The 18265-nt window shown below is 47.9% G+C and overlaps 3 protein-coding genes across 4 annotated transcripts; 2 read left to right on the forward strand and 1 right to left on the reverse strand.

Moving 5' to 3' along the window:
* The first annotated feature begins 1701 nt into the window (after positions 1-1701).
* Positions 1702-6603, forward strand: PHETA2 (PH domain containing endocytic trafficking adaptor 2). Of its 2 annotated transcripts, none has more exons than XM_066358563.1 (3): positions 1702-1909; positions 3696-3779; positions 4283-6603. In XM_066358563.1, the coding sequence occupies exon 3, from the start codon at positions 4342-4344 to the stop codon at positions 5128-5130; it is 789 nt and encodes a 262-aa protein (XP_066214660.1). In that variant the 5' UTR covers positions 1702-1909; positions 3696-3779; positions 4283-4341; the 3' UTR covers positions 5131-6603. The 2 variants fall into 2 exon arrangements, with proteins under 2 accessions (XP_066214660.1, XP_066214659.1); XM_066358562.1 differs by having other exon boundaries at positions 4337-6603.
* Positions 6604-6757: 154 nt separating this feature from the next.
* SMDT1 (single-pass membrane protein with aspartate rich tail 1) lies at positions 6758-10135 on the forward strand. The gene is made up of 3 exons (XM_066358564.1): positions 6758-7091; positions 8510-8650; positions 9900-10135. Exons 1-2 carry the CDS (start codon positions 6906-6908, stop codon positions 8645-8647), a joined length of 324 nt encoding a protein of 107 aa, XP_066214661.1. The 5' UTR covers positions 6758-6905; the 3' UTR covers positions 8648-8650; positions 9900-10135.
* A 1242-nt stretch (positions 10136-11377) lies between these two features.
* Positions 11378-17552, reverse strand: NDUFA6 (NADH:ubiquinone oxidoreductase subunit A6). The gene is made up of 3 exons (XM_066358565.1): positions 17383-17552; positions 12209-12324; positions 11378-11584 (listed from the first exon to the last, which is right to left on the reverse strand). The coding sequence occupies exons 1-3, from the start codon at positions 17522-17524 to the stop codon at positions 11453-11455; spliced, it is 390 nt and encodes a 129-aa protein (XP_066214662.1). The 5' UTR covers positions 17525-17552; the 3' UTR covers positions 11378-11452.
* Positions 17553-18265: the final 713 nt, after the last annotated feature.

The following is an 18265-nucleotide window of genomic DNA, read 5'->3' on the forward strand; positions in this document are numbered from 1 at the left end:
ACAGGAGAAGCACCCATCTGCTTCTCCACCCCTCCCCTCTCCTTCCTCTCTGTCTCTCTCTTCCCCTCCCACAGCCAAGGCTCCATTGGAGCAAAGATGGCCCGGGCGCTGAGGATGGCTCTGTGGCCTCTGCCTCAGGTGCTAGAATGCCTCTGGATGCAGCAGAGCAATGGCCCAGATGGGTGGAGCATCGCCCCCTGGTGGGCATGCCGGGTGGATCCCGGTCGGGCGCATGCAGGAGACTGTCTGACTGCCACCCCGTTTCCAACTTCAGAAAAATACCCCTCCCCCCAAAAAATACCAAACACTTGTTCTTCTTATCAATCTGTAAATTATTATTGATCTCCTCCCCTCTCAAGCCCCAGTCCTCTTACCACTTTCCTTAGCTCAGAACGTCATAAATACCTTATTACACCTTTCTGTCTCTGAACTTCTATGTATTTGGGGTTCCTGTACCTACGGATGTAATTAAATTTGGTTATTTTCTCTTGTTAATCTTTCTCATGTCAATTTAATTATTTGACCAGCAGAAAGAATCTAGCAGGATAGAGGAACGTTTCTTCCTCCCCGACATAGTCCTCTTTACATGTATGGTCAGGGAGGAGACATTTGAGCTGATTCCTAATTGATGTGAAGGAGCCCTGAAGAGTTAGAGCTGAGGGGTAGGGCTGAAGGAAGAGCCTTCTGGTCTGCAAGGTCTGCAAGGGGAGAAGCTCTGAGGTGGGAACCAACATGTTTTGCCAACAATTTAGGTAGCATAGGTCGTTGCGGGAATTATAATACTTCCACAAGCCAAAAGCACATCTCTTAATAAACCAAATAAAAGAATAACATGTTTCAGACAAATGACAGATTAATCACACTATTGTTTCAGGTAAGGGGAAGTGAAGAAATAAGGTCCAAATTTAATACGAGGTGTACCTTTATTTTCTTTTTCCCTTATTTTAAATAAGAGGTGTGTCTTTTTACATGAGGAAACACTCTGGCGCAAAAGTAAAAGTCTCCGTTGCTAGAGCACTGTTGCTAGGGAACCAAAGAGGCCAGTGTTAGCCGGCATGGCTGAGCTGCTCTGAGGATTATCACTTCTGAGACCGCTGCTAGGTTTAACAACACAATCCACCAGAGTCGCCTTGGCCACTCCTAGGAGCAAACATTTTAGGGGTCTTTGGAGAGTTTTTAAGTCACGGAAGAGTCGCCTTACCTGACCCGAAACTCTCAAATAGTCCTCACACCCTCAGTATTTATAGTAAATATCCCCTTGTCATAGTGCTTCTTCCCAGTTTCTTAACAATAAGCTCCTAGCAGGGCCCATCAGCCTCTGGGCTGCTGACTGCTTATCAACGACAACAGATGTAGAATGGTGACATCCTGACACGACTGACTTCATGCTTACATCAAAGCAACTTTTTTTGGTCGTAAACAAGTGGATTATAGCAAGTGGATTTGAAATCATATTAAGCTAACACACACCACAGGCCTACCCCTTGGGCCGGACCCCAGCAGAGCCCGGGGGTGGTGGGTGGATTGCAGGCCAGCGGGAGTGGCACATGCAGAAATGGATAACCCCAGAAGCAGAGATCTAGGACCCAGTTGAGTGGCCAAGAAGTTCGGCCAGGACTTGCAGGCTGAGTAGAAGCCCGCCCAGAGGAGGCACCGGGGCTAGGCCTCCAGTATTTGCTCGGCGAGAAGTGGGCGGGGCAGGGAGAGGGGGAATGGAGTAGGGTGAGGACTCCGAGTTTGGGGATGGAGGTGGGTGGATGAGTCTGAGGACCGAGGATGGCCTGAGGTGGGGCCCTAGGTTCGAGGCTGTCCACCACTGACCAGCTCTGTGGCTCAGGCAGGTCCTGACCTCTCGGGCCTCAGTTTCCTTCCGCTAGGATCGAGGGGCATCTTCGCGGATCCAGGCCTGGTGAGTCCTGGACCGGGAGGGTGGGGGCGGCAACTCGAGCTGCGCAGGCGGGATCTCCCGGCTCCCCCAGCCAAGCTCGCTGCCCCGCGGAAGCGCAGCGTCCGGAGACGGGATCGCCCTGGGGAGCGGCCGCAGCCCAGCCCTCGAGGCTACCCTCCTGGGCTTTGGCGCGCTCCACGGCGCGGAGGCGAGAGAGGGCCGGGCGGGCTCCGGGAGGAGGCGGCCCCCAGGAATGCGTGGCCCGCAGAGACGTGGCGGGAGAGTTCCTTTGCGCGGACCGGGATACCGAGAGAGCAGCGGCGCCCCGGCTCCAAGGCGTGCGCCCTGGTGCTCCCAGCGAAGCGACCCCTGTTTCAGGGCCCACTGCTGTGGCCACTGGCGGGTCGGCCCTATGCCCCAGCCCGCTATTCCTCCAACAAAAGAATCCGGAAAAACGGTGCGGTCCTGGCCTCGCAACCCTGGGAGGGTTTTAGGGGAGCATCTATCCCCAGGCACGACACAAGGGGGGACAGATCGGTGGGGTCCCTACTCCCTCCCTGCTCTCAGGTGTTGGGCTCAGGACCGAGGTGAGACCCCTCTTCCAGCAAATTTCTGGGATCTCCAACTCCTCCGCGGACTCCACTTCTAGAACGGCCCCTCACCCATCCCAGGACTTTGCTTATTTTTCTCACAGCCCTTATCATCACCGGTCCTTACGTTATTTAGTAGTCAAATAATTTTTAGTTCATTCATTAATATTTATTTTTGTCTGTTTACAGTGTGTCTCCCCTGCTGGAATGTAGGCTTCAGGAGGGAGGGCCTTTGTTTTGTCCACTGTTGTATTCCCAGTTATTTCCAAAAATGCTTTCTGAGAACCACCCCGTGCCCTGCACGGGGCTGGATAGTGGGATTACACCAGGAACCAAGCCAATTCCCTGCCTAGTCATTCGGGCTGGGGACAGGACAGTAAACATAAAGGAGATCTTTATGGGATGAAGAAAATGAAAACAAGGGGGCTGTGGTTGGGTCTTCTTGTATTAGACCATCTTGGTGGTCAGAAGCAGCTTAGATAATGTGATCAGGGTAGGCCTCGCAGATTAGGTGGTTTAAGTTAAAGCCCACAAATAAACTGCGTGACAAGTGCTAGAATGGAAAACCTGGAAGCTATGAGGTCACTTAACTCCGAACTAGCACCAGAGGGCAAGGCGCTGAGGTATGAATAGTGAAGGTCAAGACAATATAGTTCCCAGCCCTGGCCAGTTGGCGCAGTGGTAGAGCATTGGCTTAACGTGTGGAAGTCCCGAGTTTGATTCCTGGCCAGGGCACACAGGAGAAGCAACCATCTGCTTCTCCACCCTTTTCCCTCTTCTTTCTCCTATCTCTCTATTCTTCTCCTGCAGCCAAGGCTCCATTGGAGCAAAGTTGGCCCTGGCTCTGGGAGTGGCTCCATGGCCTCGGTCTCAGGTGCTAGAATGGCTCCAGTTGCAAGGGAGCAATGCCCCAGATGGGCAGAGCATTGCCCCCTAGTGGACATGCCGGGTGGATCCCGTTGGACACATGCGGGAGTCTGTCTCTGCCTCCCCACTTCTCACTTCAGAAAAATACAAAAAGAAAAAAAAAAAAGACAATATAGTTCCCAGCCCCTTAAATTGCTCCTAGGAGTCTCTGGCTTGGGTAGGTGGGTTGGTAGGGGATAATCAGAGACCTGAGAAGGCTTCCTGGAGGAGGAGGTGGTTTTACTGGGTCTCCAAGTTAGGAGTTCTCATCATTTAGGATAGGTTGACTGGGTTTGAGAATTATTTTGCAGGTGCAGTGGAAATCACATGGTCAAATGGTTGAGCCTTGTGGCCAGACAAGAGAGACCCCTGCCCCTGCCTAGCAAGCCCTGCAGGTAAGTAGATTACTGCCAAGACCTGCCCCTAGAAGGTGGGAGGGAATCAGGAGATCAAGCTCTGCTTCTACTGACTATAGGACTTTGTGCATTTCACCTTCATTGCTCTGGACCTCAGTTTTCCATGAGGCAGGATGGCCATGCCCTGGAGGTTTGACCTCAAGGTTGGCACTAAGGATTTCCCAAGTTAGAGGATGGTTTAAGCACAATGGTTTCTATGGGCTTGGGGTCCATTTCAGCTCAGCTGGCCTGTTTCTTTGGATTTTAAAAAGCTGTGTCAAAACCCTACCATACCTTCTGGTCTGATACAACCACATTATCCTTTTCTCTGAGTCCTCTGATGTCCAGTGTTTTTCATGACCCTCACAACAATCCTCTGAGACAAAGGCAGGGGAAACTAGCTCATTTCACAGATGAAGCCACTGAGAGCCTCAAGGCACAGAGCAAGTAAATAGAAGCCGGAGGGCCCAGGTCTCCTCCAGAGCCAGTACTCTTTTCTACAGGGACACAGGGGCTGCCTCACTCTCTGATCAACGGCCACTTCTCTTGCCCTGCAGTTCCTATGGGAGCCATGAAGCTGAACGAGAAAAGTGTGACCCACTATGCACTGAGCAACTCCCCAGCAGACCACATGGGCTTCCTGCGCACTTGGGGGGGCCCAGGGACTCCACCTACCCCCAGTGGCACTGGCCGGAGATGCTGGTTTGTCCTCAAGGGCAACCTGCTGTTCTCCTTTGAGAGCCGAGAAGGCCGGGCCCCTCTGGGACTGGTGGTGTTAGAGGGCTGCACAGTAGAACTGGCCGAAGCTCCCGTTCCTGAGGAGTTTGCCTTCACCATCCGCTTTGACGCCCCTGGTGTGCGTCCACACCTGCTTGCAGCTGATGGACCGGCAGCCCAGGAGGCCTGGGTGAAAGTACTGTCCCGGGCAAGCTTTGGCTACATGCGCCTGGTGGTGCGTGAGCTGGAGAACCAGTTGCGTGATGCCCGTCAGAGCCTGGCCTTGCATCGCCACTCATCCTGGAAGGCTGTTACCAGCCGCTGTAAGACCCAGGCTCCAGACCACTTGTCTAGGGGCCTAGAGAATGGCCACACCCTTTCCAAGGATTGCAGCCCTAAGGGCTTGGTGGAAGTAGAAAGTAGCAGGCCAGCAGGGCGGGGTGGGGCTGAATGTGAGTTGCAGGGCCCTGCCAGCCTTCTTCTAGGCAGGGGCCAGAGCCCTGTATCCCCTGAGACCTCTTGCTTCTCTACCCTGCACGATTGGTACGGCCAGGAGATCCTGGAGCTGAGGCGTGGATGGCTGCAGAGGGCCCGGGGGAACCAGCCACAATGTGAGGAACAGGATAGGGCATGAACCTGAGCCCTTTGGGTTCTGCCCTTGTCCTGCTGGTCAGGACACCAGGGCCAATTCTTTTTCAACAGTTTGATATTTACTCGTTTCCAAAGTTGCTTTATTTTAAGGGGGATTCTCTAAGTTCCAGATCTGCCCTTGTGCCTGGAGAGAACTGAGAAATCATTACTTGTAAATCCCTTTATTTCCTGAGGCCCAGGGAGCAGAGGTGGCTTGCTCAGCAGTCACACAGTGAGGCCCAAGTCTCCTGACACTGCTGGACTGCCCCTCTCTTAGGAGATATTAATGAAATGGAGAAAATAGGGAATATTATGTGCCTATAGCCCACCTTGCCTTTTACCTATATGCCAGACGCAGCCACAGTTTCCAATATGGGGATGGGTTTTGTGTACATTTAACTACCAGAAGTTGGCTGTAGTGTTGGCTTTGGACTGACAGTATTAGAGAAAGTGGGTTTATTTCATTACGGGGGTTTCTGGGGCTCAGTTTTTCCTGAGTGGTGGGAAGATTGGGCATGTGACCTGCCCTCCTCTATAATCTGGGAAGGGCCTTTTGTTGGAAGATCACCTTCAGCCAATACAGAAGGATTTCTGTTCAGAAAGTGCCCCCCTCCCCATTCTCTCTCCCCCTTTCCCTGGCTTTCCTGTTAACAGATAGTGCTGGATGTTGGCCCAAGAGGGATGGGGTAGTTATGTCAGCAAAAATCCTTACTGCATTTGGTCCCCAGCAGACGGCTCCTGGAGTTGCCAAGTGGGAAGCTAAAGAGGAGGTGGGTGGGCAGTTGTGGCTCCCCAGGGAAAGTCCATTTTGTGTTGGTGGGGGTTCTGGGTAGTCTAGGAGCCTGGGCACAGGATTCCAAATACCTTGTGGTAAATTCTCTCCTGCCTGGGCTCCTAAAAAAGTGTTCCTGCTCCTGAAACTACCTGGCAACTTGTTCACAGTCCTGCTTGTCACCCAGTGTGTACTTTCCAAGACCCTCTCATTGCTATTCTCACCAGCAGGCCAGGTATCTTCTTTTTTGATTGTTCTGGGAGGCAAAGCAGCTGGCTCCATAGAGCCAGAGGCCAGATTGGCCTGATGCCCTATGGGCATGGTGGCAGTGGCTGCATGGGAGATGCAGAGCCTGGGCAGAGAGCACCCCCACCCCAATACACACAATCTGGCCCTTCTTAGCTAACTAGGCCTAGAGGCTGCAGCTCGGAGCCTCTTATGGCCCGGAGGCTGAAATGCTGGTCCAGGGCCCAAGACCAGTTCCTGCCCAGCTTGTTTTCAACGAAGAGGGGCAGTCTTCCCAGCCGGATACTGGCACTCCACAGCCCACTGCATCTTGTTTTATAGATACTCCAGGCTTTTATCTTTCTTATTGTTACAGTATTTTTTGTACGATTAAAACATTGAGTTTTTTATTACTCATTTCGGTTACTAAAGTTTATTTCAACAATCACCTGAAGGTTGTTCTGCCAAACTCTGGGTGAGAGCAATTATAAAAAGCTGAAGGGTTCCCATGACAACCCTAGCTCATGGCCCCGCCTACCAGATCTGGAATGAGGGGCAACTGGGATTTCGGCGTCGTCTTTGTGATGTCAAGACGTCGGGCGGGCCCCTGACAAATGCCTCCCTCCTACGCAACAGGAACTAGGCGCAACCCGCGAGTGTGAAGCTGGCTCTCTGGTCTGCTCCTGAAAGCCTCGCGAGGCTTGAGACAACGTTCTTCCCGAGGGCGTTGCCGGGGCAGGGCGCTGGGGGTCGGGTGCTGGTGTTACAAGCGGAGCTGGGAGATGGCGTCCGGAGTGGCTCGCTGGCTGGCATTGGCACCCGTCCAATCCGGGGCTCTCCGGAGCCGACCGAGCTTGAAGAAAGATGGCGATATCTCCGCCGGACGGGGCGGCTTAGGTCGGAGCCTGGTACCCTCGAGGTCAGTCATCGTTACTCGCAGCGGCGCCATTTTGCCCAAACCTGTAAAAGTGAGTGTCTGCCTGGAGGCGGGGCAAAGGCGCCGAGGCCAATCATGGTTGGGTGTGTGCGCGCGTCGACTATGATTGATAGGAGCAATGGCTAATCACACGATCCCTCTATACCGGAAGACAAAGTTCTACGCTAATACGCTAATTTTGACAGGTGCGAAGTGGTGGTCGGGTTAGGGTGTGAGCTGGGTGTGTGGAGACTGAAGAGGAGGGGCAAGAACTGAGAAAGACGGCGTCTTGAATTAGTTTATCGTGAAGAGCGCCGTGTCTAGATCTGCGGAGCCGGAAGACTTAGCTTCACACGCCCGATGTAGAGAAGTCATGTAGCCTCTCTGCGCTATTTTTATTTGATGGGATCAAATAAATTGTTAAAGGACTGTAAATGCAGTGTACGTGGGACTGGCCTTATCTTTATGAGTTCTGACCCCAGTACTTAAGTCTTGTGATTTGCAGTCCTGAGAGGTGTTCGTGGGGTTACAACAATCGTTTTTACAAATGAAGAAGGGTGGGCAGAACGGAGAAGCTAGTGTCCAGAGCTAACAGCCAAGTTTGGTCCTAAATCCAGGGTTTCTGCTGGCACAGCCCCCACCAGGTCCTATTTTTTACCACCACTGAATACCTTCACCTGCCCTCAGTACCCTGGGGGTTTTAAATGAGAACAACCTCTTATACCTAAGGGATTGTGTGGGAATTTAAAAAGTCCTAAAAGCAAGGCTGCCTGTGCTAGTTCACACAGACAGGTGAGTTCAAGGCTGTTTCATAACAAGAAGCAGGAAGGTACAGAGTCCATTTGGGGAAGATATACCTTATAAAAAAGCATAGGTGAAAAAAAATTTTTTTTGAAACACCATAGGATTATACAAGAGTAAATGTTGAGATTTTGCTGAAACACCCCAGTCCATTTAAAAAGCTAGTCTTTCATTGTAAAGATATGCTCACTTTTCAAAACACCTGTTTTTAAATTTTAATATGGTGAAATCAAATTTCTCAGTCACCAGGAAACCTGTTACTTACAAAACTCTAGAATATCTCTTCACTGTACATCTTTTTGTAACCCATTTTCCGGCACTTAGTGTCTTTAAGTGGAACTGAACTTTATTTCCATAGTCCAGCTCTCTTGGTACTTTCTCACCTGTTTGTTTATAAGTATCTGCAAATAATTACCAGGTTGTGTCCCAATTTTTAGATATCTAGAATGCATTTATCTTTTCTTTCCAGTATCCACTTTGATGGTCATAAAAATCACTTTATCTCTTCTTATTATTTTTCACTTTGAATTTTCCCAAGGACTTTAAAATCAAATTGTTGATGATGGGTCTGGGGTCCATGAGAAGGAGTGACCCTGAGAGGGCCAGGCCTTCTGCAGTCCTGCCATAGTGGGCCCTGGACCTCACAGCCACTGCTCTGACCCTCTGCAGATGTCCTTCGGCCTTCTCCGTGTGTTCTCCATTGTGATCCCCTTTCTCTATGTTGGGACACTCATTAGCAAGAACTTTGCTGCTCTACTTGAGGAGCATGACATTTTTGTCCCAGAGGATGATGATGATGACGATTAACAGGTAAGACTTGCTATTCCTCTACATGGTCCAGGAGCAGGAAGGGGGTGGAGTGTCTGAACTGATGATACAGCTTGGCCTGGTAGCAGGCAGCATCTAGACACTAGAAGCAAAAGTGCAGGCCTTTAATGAATTGGCCTACTTGGTGGCTAGTGTTTTTATTTTGCCTTTTCTTTGTTGGATGAGGGAAACTGTCTTATTGACTGACAGATTCACTGGGGTCTCTTCTAACCAGGTTAGACCCCAGCCAGCCTTTTCATTTGCCTTTTATGTACCCTCTTTCTCATTAGTCCCCAAATTTTCTCAACAATTTAATATGCCTTACACACTGACCACAGCTTGTAAGGCTGTTTCATAACAAGAAGCAGGAAGGTACAGGGTCCATTTAGGGAAGAGATACCTTATAAAAAAAGCATAGGTGAAAAAAAAATTTTTTTAAACACCATAGGATTATACAAGAGTGAATGTTGAGATTTTGCTGAAACACCCCAGTCTTTATTCAGTGCTCCACATTGAAATTTAGAAATTGTAGGTCTTGTGGCCAGCTGTGGTTACCAAGCTTTGCACCAGCACAGCTGTACATGGCACTAGAGAGCCTGGCCACTGCTGCTCACAGATGTTCTCCCAGCACTTTCTTGTGTTGACTTCTGGTGCTCTGATATGTGCCGTGTGGTTGCATTACTGTCATAGATGAGGACACTTCTGATTTCTTAGTCTGGTATTCAAGTCTTGCCATGATCTTGTCACACCCTTTATTATTCTAGCCTCATCTCCCATGTTTGCAACCACAGCCTATCCCCAGTATTCACCATTTCTTGAATTACCAATGCTCTTACTCCCAAGTGTAGGCCATTGTTTCTCCCTCTTGGAAGGCTATGTCCCATTGCTGTTTCTACCAATTCTTCATTTTCTTTAAAAAAGTCTTCCCACATTCCTCCATTTGAAAGTGACTGCTCCTTCATCTGACTGACCAGTACCTCTGTGGTGACATTTAGTATTATGCGTTTAAGCACACACACATACCCGAAAGTCTACTAGGTTATGAGCTTCTTGCTGGCGGGGAACATGATTTTTATAACTCTGGGTCCCCAGTGCCTGCTCTGTGGTGAATGCTTAGTAAATATATGAATAAATAATCAAATTTACTCAAAACTGCCTCTGTCCTGTTTGGTAGAACCACTCTGTGGGATTGTTTCAGTATGTGGATCAAAGACCCTTCTGCCTAGTTCACTGCTGCTTTCCTTTCTTGTAGGTCACGGAGGAAGTACAGGAAGGAGAAAGCCCTCACTGAATTAAGAAATGGTGATGCTTATAGCTTCTCTCACTTGCCTGTCAGCAGAAGGGTCCAGGGAAAGCCCTTCACCTCCCAACTCCAGTGAAGCCTCCTGCATGGTCGATCACAGTTCAGAGTCCCAGGCTCTGGGAGGTTCCCTAAGATGTGCTGTCCACTGAGCATGATCAATTGATGAATAAACATGATAAACATCACCTATGTATGACTGAGTAATGGCTGAATTTTGCAGTGAGTAGGCTTTAGCTGTTATAGTTTCTTGTCTCCTGTTTGTTTTCTAATAGGCCTCTTGAGTTACAACCCAGGATCTCCAGGTCCCCATGGATCCAGAATTATGGGGGCTTGGGACCTATTTTCATTATTTACAGAAGCCTAACAGAAACTGTTTTCCCTCAATAAAGCTGCACAGGCTAACTAAAGCCTCATGCTTTTTTCTGTTGAGTAACACTACCCAATTGTCACATGGCAATCAGTCATAGGAGCTTTGGTTGGTTGTTTAAAACTTGAAAAATATTAAAATGATTCTTTTAAAACTTGGGTTTCTTCGATGAAAAGATAATGAAGGGGTACTAAAAAATTTGGGAATCCTCCAGGTGACTGTGTATACTGAATCCTTTTTCCCAGCACTTAAGACTGTCTAGGGACAGGACAGAGAAGATGGCCATTCAAAGCAAAAACAGATCAGTTCTTTAACCTGGGTCAACATGTTAAAGCTACTCCCATTTGCAAAAACTATTGGAATATTTCTGTTCCGTGTGCACTGAACATCTGTGTCCCTAGTAGGGAGCCTAACTGTAGGAAGTTAATTTCATTTTAAGGACCTGTGCTTGTTGCAAATAGAGGGGGTAGACCTCTGAGCAGCTATTTTCTTCAAAACCCAGGGAAAAATAGCCCAGCTTGTGTGCTCTACTTCTGTGCCTCTTAGTGCTGCTCTCATCCCTCTCCAACAGCAAGAGCTGCTCATTTTGGATAATCTGTGCCATGACACTGAACTATCCAATCCTAGAGGCTATAGAAACACAGCTAAATTAACAAAGTCATCCAGACTCATCCCCAGTGTGACAGTTTCTGAACAGATGGTCTCATTCTTCCTGTTTACCGACATGACATGTGGAGGCTCTGAGAAAGAGAATCCAATCTAGTTTACAGGAAACCCCATGCTTTAGGAAAAGGGAACGAACAGGTGGTGTGTATAACGCTGCCCCACTTATTCAGGCAAAAAGTGAGAGACTGGCCTAACCAGTGGGGCGCAGCGATCAAGCGTGGACCTGGAACACCGAGGTTGCCAGTTTAAAACCCTGGGCTTGCCCTGTCAAGGCACGTGTGGGAGTTGACGCTTCCTGCTCCTCTCCCCTTCTCTCTTCTCTAAAATGAATAAATAAAAATAATTTTAAAAAAAGTGAGACTGCAGAGACAGACCTTCCCATTGGTTCGTGAAGTGACCATTATTATACTGAGTTTATTTGTACTCGAGAGTATTTAAACATCAACATGCACCTTTCTACTGAATGACTTCATGGGTCGTGGCCAATATAAAACTTGGACAGGAAATCCTTTGGCCTTGGTGCTTCTGTTTCATGGAAGAACCGCATAACATGTGTCCGCTGCTTCCACACCTGAATTGTTTCCTCCAGTTCCATCTTTCCCTGCACAAATGAAGGGAGAGGTCTTTAGTTAGAGTGGTCCAGTAAAAGGCATATTACACTGAAGGCCAGGATTCTATTTTCTGCTCTGGCACTGACCTGAGTGACCTTGGGTAAGTAACATATTCTGTTTAGACTACAGTTTCTGCATCTGGAAAATAAGGTGTTGGACAGGCTTTTCAAGTATTCTTTAACTGTCACTAACTGATCTAAGAGGAAAGATTTCCAGGTCAAGAGGCGCCTGCCTCCTGATGCCTAACTTGACTGACCTAACTTCTATTTCTGCTTAACATGCTAAAGCTCCTTCCCATTGATGCTCATGTAACTGAACAGGGACAGAACAGGGCCAGTGTTGGACCCCATTTACACAGGACTCAGCTATAAGCTGGCAACCAGGTGAAGCAGTAACTTCTAGGGAAAAGGTTGAAGACTTCAAACTTTCATTCCTGTATCTTTTGTAAGTTATAAAATGTAAACCCTAATGGGTTTTCCTTTGAAACACTAGCTAACAGTTGGTGAGCCAGCAAGTTGCTTTTTAAACTTGGAAACAAAATGTTCATCTGGGAAGACTGAAAAGCTCTGGACTAGCTGGCTGTTCTTTTAAACTGGTCAGGGAGGGTCAGTTACCTTAATGACCAGAAGATCAACCACTCTGGGGTCTGTGATGTGGGCATTCTTCATAAACATTTCTCGAACTTTATCTCGTCCCTGTTTCACAGAGATGTCTAGCTGGAATAAGTTCACTAGAGAGAAAAGATGATTCATGGTAGAAATTATATGGTTAAAACATGTTAAATATTGAGTCAATAGTCATTAGACATATACAGGTTGCCCATTCATTTCATTCAAGTATTAGCCTGATTCCTAAACTCCATGCTGGAAGATATGAAGTGTGAGATGTGGCACTTGCCTTCAAGGAGCTTATGTTTTGTTTGGGGAGATAAGGCCTATGCATTTGAAGGGCAGTATAGCATAGTTCAAGCATATGAACCACCTAGGTTCAAATCCCAGCTCTGTCACTTGTCAGCCACGTGATCCTTAGTACGTTAACTTCTCTTTTCCTGACTGCATTTAGTTATGAGTGAAATAAGGACAATAATAGCATCTATAACTCCAGAGTTGTGAGGATGAGACAATGTGAGATGCTTGATACAGTGTCTGGCAAGCATAAGCCCTCAGTAAATGTTTGCATTATTGTTTTATGGAACTTTTCGTGAAAGATAAAGGGTTGAAATTAAGTTAAAATGATGTGCTACAGCTTGACCAGGCAGTGGCGCAGTGGATAGAGCGTCAGACTGGGATGCAGAGGACCCAGGTTTGAGACCCCGAGGTCACCAGCTTGAGCATGGGCTCATCTGGTTTGAGTAAAAGCTCACCAGCTTGGACCCAAGGTCACTGGCAAGGGGTTACTCGGTCTGCTGAAGGCCCGCAGTCAAGGCATATAAAGAAAGCAATCAATGAACAACTAAGGTGTCGCAATGTGCAACGAAAAACTAATGATTGATGCTTCTCATCTCTCCATTCCTGTCTGTCTGTCCCTGTCTAAGTCTCTCTCTGTCTCTGGGGGGAAAAAAAGATGTGCTACAGGTTTGTGGACCACACAAATTTAGAGTTGAGGGAGACTGCTGAGGGTTTGTGTAGGCAGGGACAGCTTCAATCCAGCCAGCAGCTCCAGGAGAGAAGGTTATGATGTAGGTCATGTTCTCTTGGTCTTAAATTCTAATTGGAGGCACTACTATCCATGCATGCAAACATGAAATCTCAATATTCAGCAATCTCTAATTAAATAACTGCCTAAAATAGTGGCACAGATTCCATGACTTGGAACTTCAGAGGAGGCATATGGATATCTTTTGAAAATCAGGTTTTAGTCATCTGTATTCCCATCCCTGGCCAGTCAGCCTTCAGTGGATTTGCTGATGAGAAGGGCACAAACAGGGCCTGTGTGGTGGGTGGAATAAAGATGGAAGAGGGGACCGCCAGGCTGAGGGGATAGCACAAACAAGGCTTTCAGCTAGGGTGAGCACTGTGGTGGAGGAAGGAGAGCAGTGTGCTCACTTAGTAAGGCATTTTGTGTTGTGGTCATTCCTGTGACATTTCTATTCTGGTATACAGAACTGTCACAATGATCTCTAAAACTACTGAAAGCTAGTAAGTAGGCCCTGTTTGGCTGGCTTAGAGGTAGGGTGTCAGCCCAGTGTGTGGATCTCCTAGGTTTGATTCCTGGTCAAAGCGCACAGGAGAAGTGATCATTTGCTTCTTCACCCCTCCCCCTTCCCACTCTCTTCCCCTCCCACAGCCATGGCTTGATTGGTTCAAGTGCACTGGCCCTGGGCACTGAGGATGGCTCTGTGGAGCCTCTGCCTCAGGTGCTAAAAATAGCTCAGTTCATCGAGCACTGGGCCCAGGCGGGGTTGTGGGTATATCCTGGTTGGGGTGCATGCAGAAGTCTCCCCTCCTCTCACCTAAAATAAAAAAGCTAGTTAGTGACTGAAAGAATGAATAATAAAGAACCTTTAACTATACTCATAACTTAAGTGACAGTGACAAAAAATAAAGCTAAGGAAAATACCATGCCAAGCTGCAAAGACAACAATGTTTCTGATCCAACCACGAAGTGATACACACTAACAGAAATCTATAGGAGAAATCACCCATCCCAGCTTCATAGGTGTTATCAGAGAGGATAGGACTATGATCACTCATACTAGAAGGAACTCAGTATCCAGTGGTGTGCTGGAGCAGGTTCTTATAGAGAATCAGTTCTACACATTTCTCCTAAATCTGCTGCCTTCACTGACTTCACTTTGGTAGCTTAAAATCAACCACGGTGGGAGTATTTACACCAAGGAAAAGGGTAAACATTATAAATCTTGTTTCCCTCCAGAGAATTGGTTGTTAAAATACTATAGTACCATATTAGGAATTTTAGAAAACAGCAAACAAATGGACAATAAGACAGAGACAAAAACAAATGCAAACTAGTATGAATCCTGTAATTTAGAATCTTACTACTTGCGGTAAGGGGCCTGAGGCCAAGAACAGCATAAGAACTTGCTCGAAGTCATGCTATTGGTCCCTGGCAAACTTGTGGGTTTTCCAGGTTGTTTACTATTTTGTTTTTAAATTTATAATTGATACTCTTAAAAGAAATATGAGCAATCTTCCCTCTATCAGTATAGCCCTTTCTTGCATTTTTATATTAATTCCTGCCTACCTTGGAAGAAAAAACAGGTGCCTCTAGGCATACCAGGAAGTTAGTGCCAATCACTCCCATTCAGCATGACCTGAGCCACACACCAGGACACTGGGTGCATGAACCCATCTTCTCAGTAAAATGTCACATGCACAAATGCAAAGTTTTGCTTACAATGTCAGTTCACAGATTCCTGAATGCCTGTCCTCCCAGGTTAAGAACTCTTGTTCTTAGATAAATTCCAGAGCTTTGTCCTAGGCTCCTTCCTCCCATCCTAACCCCTGAACACAACCCTCTAACAGTGAGAATGGCTGTAGAGGCAAACAGAACAGCCTAAGTTATGGCTTGCTGAATTGTCTGGTCTAAATCAATGGTTCTCAAACCAGTGGTGACTTTGCTATCCCTGCCCCCTCAATATTACAATATTTGGCCATGTCTGGAGGGAATTTGGGTTGTCCCAATTAGGAAAAGAATGCTACTGGCATCTAGTGAGTAGGAGCCAGGGATGTTGCTAACATCCTACAGTGCACAGGACACCCCCCAAAACAAAGAATTATCTAGCACAAATATTGCTAAGAAACGCCAGTGTAAATCAATTCCAACTGTTCCCTACCTTCTGCTCCTTCCTGTAACAAGGAAAGGTTCTGGGCACCCACAGACATATTCTGCTAGGCAAACATTATGTTTTGAAACATCTGAATTTAAATACACACTCCATACATACACACTTGCTACAGTCATTCCCCACACCTATTATACACCTGACCCCTGAAGGTATTTGAATTTGTTGTTTCTGAACCAGTAGTTCACTCAAGTATCGCCCTGCCTAGTATCCTGTAGGTTTAAGTTCGGTCATCAGCAATTTCCCAAAAAGTCAATTGAGAACAGGGACACTGTGAAGCAGTCAAACATCAAAAAACTTTTGGCCTGACCTGTGGTGGGTGGTGCAGTGGATGGAGCATCAACACAGGTCGTGGATTCAAAATAATGGGTCAAGTCACACACGAGAAACAATGTGAACAACTAAAGTGAATCAACTATGAGTTGATACTTCTCTTTCTCAAATCAGTAAATAAAATCTTAAAAACATTTTTTATGCAAAGAGGCTCCTGCTAGTAAGCATATAAACAACAATGATGATAAAAACAATAAAATCAGTGGTACCCAACATTTCATGTGTGCCTAAGTGCCAGGCCCTATCCTAAACACTCCAGATATATACTGCTCACAAAAATTAGGGGATATTTCAAAATGAATGTGAAGCGATAAAAAAAAGAAGCATTTGATTTCTTTTATTAAACAAGAACATCAAAAAAGCAAACAAGTCAAAGAAAGTTCAATTATGCAAAAGAAGGTGCAAAACCAACTTTTATTTCATTGGTGAAAATGCACTATAAAGGCTGAAAGTACTGGAGTATCTGCACATTTCCTGATCCCCTAATTTTTGTGAGCAGTGTATTAACCTATTTAATATGGTAACTCTCTGAAGAAGGTACTATTACTATGCTCATTTTATAGATGAGGAAACTGAGGCACAGCAAGATGAAATAACTTGCCCAAAGTCACACAGCTAGTAAGGGGCAAGTCCTGGAGGCAACCACCAACTTCTACTCCTCACACACAGGCAGGGAAGTGGCACCTGAAGTGGCTATGGTGCTCCAGCTAGCTTAAAAATACCTTTCCTCTCAGACTAGCAGAGATGGTCTGCATTAAAACACAATAAATCAACAAAATAAAATATTCAGTCCCTGACATGTGTACTGACTGCCCTGGACAATTTAGATGGGATTTCCCCCAACCTGTCTTTCACCAGGTACACTGGGTTGGAAGCCAAGATAAGAAAACAAAGTCTCTGCACCCTGCAGCTTATATTTTAATCCATCAAGTGAACAGATTGGTTCTCTGGGTGATTGCAGGGGTTCTGACGTAGTAGAGAGCAGGCGTTCAGGGCATGGAGAGGAGGATGGACTAGGGGCAGGTACAACATAGGGGGCAAGATTTGGGAGACTGAAGGAGGGAGGAGGAACTTCTCACTGGACAGACTGGAAAAGGCATCACTTACTTGTGAATGACCTTGGGAAAGTCACTTCCATTCTCTGGTTCATTTTCTTTTTCTTTTTTGGTGGGAACCAGATGATCACCCAAGCCCTACAGCCACTTTGGTAATACACGTTAACTTACGGGTGTCTGTAAATAAATTCTGTAACGCTCGAGTTGACTTTAGGTTCCAGATCCACCACTGGGCTCTGGGCGTGTCACTTCGCCTTTCCGTGCCTCAGTTCCCTCCCCTACAAAATGAGTATATCACTGACAGTCCCTGCTCTCCCTTCGAGGGTTTCGTTAAGAATTACGGCGGGACATAGGAGCCAAAGGGCAGAGGGCACCTAGAAGCGCAGTACGACGCTGGGCGAGGCTGGTCTGACCCCGCCGCCGCCGCCGCCAGATCGGTCCACCAATGCTCGGGTGACCCTCCTCCCCTGAAGTACGCAGGGTCGCCTCTGTCCAAGTTGGTGACCTCAGCTCGGCCCAAGAGCAATCGGAGGACAGGACAGCTGCGACCTTGAGCGTTTGTCTTCGGGGCCCTGCGTACGCCGATGCCTCTCACCAGTGTTTGGCACCTCCCGATACCAGGCGCGATAGAGCTCGCGCACCCTCCGTTTGGCCTCGTTCATGTCCCGACTGAAAATGGGCTTCACTGAGGTGCTGGCCGCCGCAGCAGCAACACGGCGGAGACCACTCGCCGCCATCTTGCTAAAGAAACCACTTCCCAATCTTACCATTAGTGAGGCTATGAAAATCTTTCCTGATTGGCTAAAATCAAAGGCCACGCCCCTAAACTCCAGGGAGAACGGCTCTGGGGCTCTCTGATTGGCCGAGAGATCTCTATCTGGGTGGGAGAAGATCAGTTGGTGGCTGCTCACGCTCTTCAGCGGAAACGCAAGCTCGCCGGCGGGACAGCCTAACCGTTGCCCGTCGATGCCACCAGGGGGCGCTCGGGCCCCACGCACCGGTCGCCGATCCGCCCAGTCTCCCAGCATCTCACTGCGCTCGTGTGGTAGCGCCCGTGGAGGCGCAGGCCACGCAGACCTTCCTTACTCTGTAGGGTTCCCGGGCGCGGGGCGCGGGGCGCGGGCTCTGAGGTGATGGTTGAGGCAGATAATGGCGCCTGGACTTCCGTGACGCCGGCATGGCCCCTCTGCGGCTTTTCTGCAACTCCCCACCCCGTTCCCCCATAAATTAACTCTAACGAAGCGCAGTATAGATGTGAAAGCGCTATCCTGGCCTTCCGCTTCTCGGCGCTCCTCCACAGCCCGGGGAGGTAGGTTATATCAACAGCCCCATTTCGTTCAAGGACATGTTCATCCCAAACTGTATGTGTGAAAAACAACCCAGGATTTTGGAGTTGGGGGGAGCCTTAGGTCGTCCGTTCTGGGTATCTCTTACCTGGCATTTTTCTGCTGAGGGCATCTCTGAACCTGAAGGGGAGC

Source organism: Saccopteryx leptura, chromosome 1, assembly GCF_036850995.1.
Source record: "Saccopteryx leptura isolate mSacLep1 chromosome 1, mSacLep1_pri_phased_curated, whole genome shotgun sequence".
Lineage (NCBI taxonomy): Eukaryota > Metazoa > Chordata > Mammalia > Chiroptera > Emballonuridae > Saccopteryx > Saccopteryx leptura.

Coding starts and splice junctions, on each gene's coding strand:
- NDUFA6 (XM_066358565.1), bottom strand. CDS start 17,524: ATGGCGGCGAGTGGTCTCCGCCGTGTTGCTGCTGCGGCGGCCAGCACC. Junction 12,325..17,382: donor TCGGGAGGTGCCAAACACTG/GTGAGAGGCATC, acceptor TTTTCTCTCTAG/TGAACTTATTCCAGCTAGAC. Junction 11,585..12,208: donor TTGATCTTCTGGTCATTAAG/GTAACTGACCCT, acceptor TCATTTGTGCAG/GGAAAGATGGAACTGGAGGA.
- SMDT1 (XM_066358564.1), top strand. CDS start 6,906: ATGGCGTCCGGAGTGGCTCGCTGGCTGGCATTGGCACCCGTCCAATCC. Junction 7,092..8,509: donor TTTTGCCCAAACCTGTAAAA/GTGAGTGTCTGC, acceptor GACCCTCTGCAG/ATGTCCTTCGGCCTTCTCCG.
- PHETA2 (XM_066358563.1), top strand. CDS start 4,342: ATGGGAGCCATGAAGCTGAACGAGAAAAGTGTGACCCACTATGCACTG.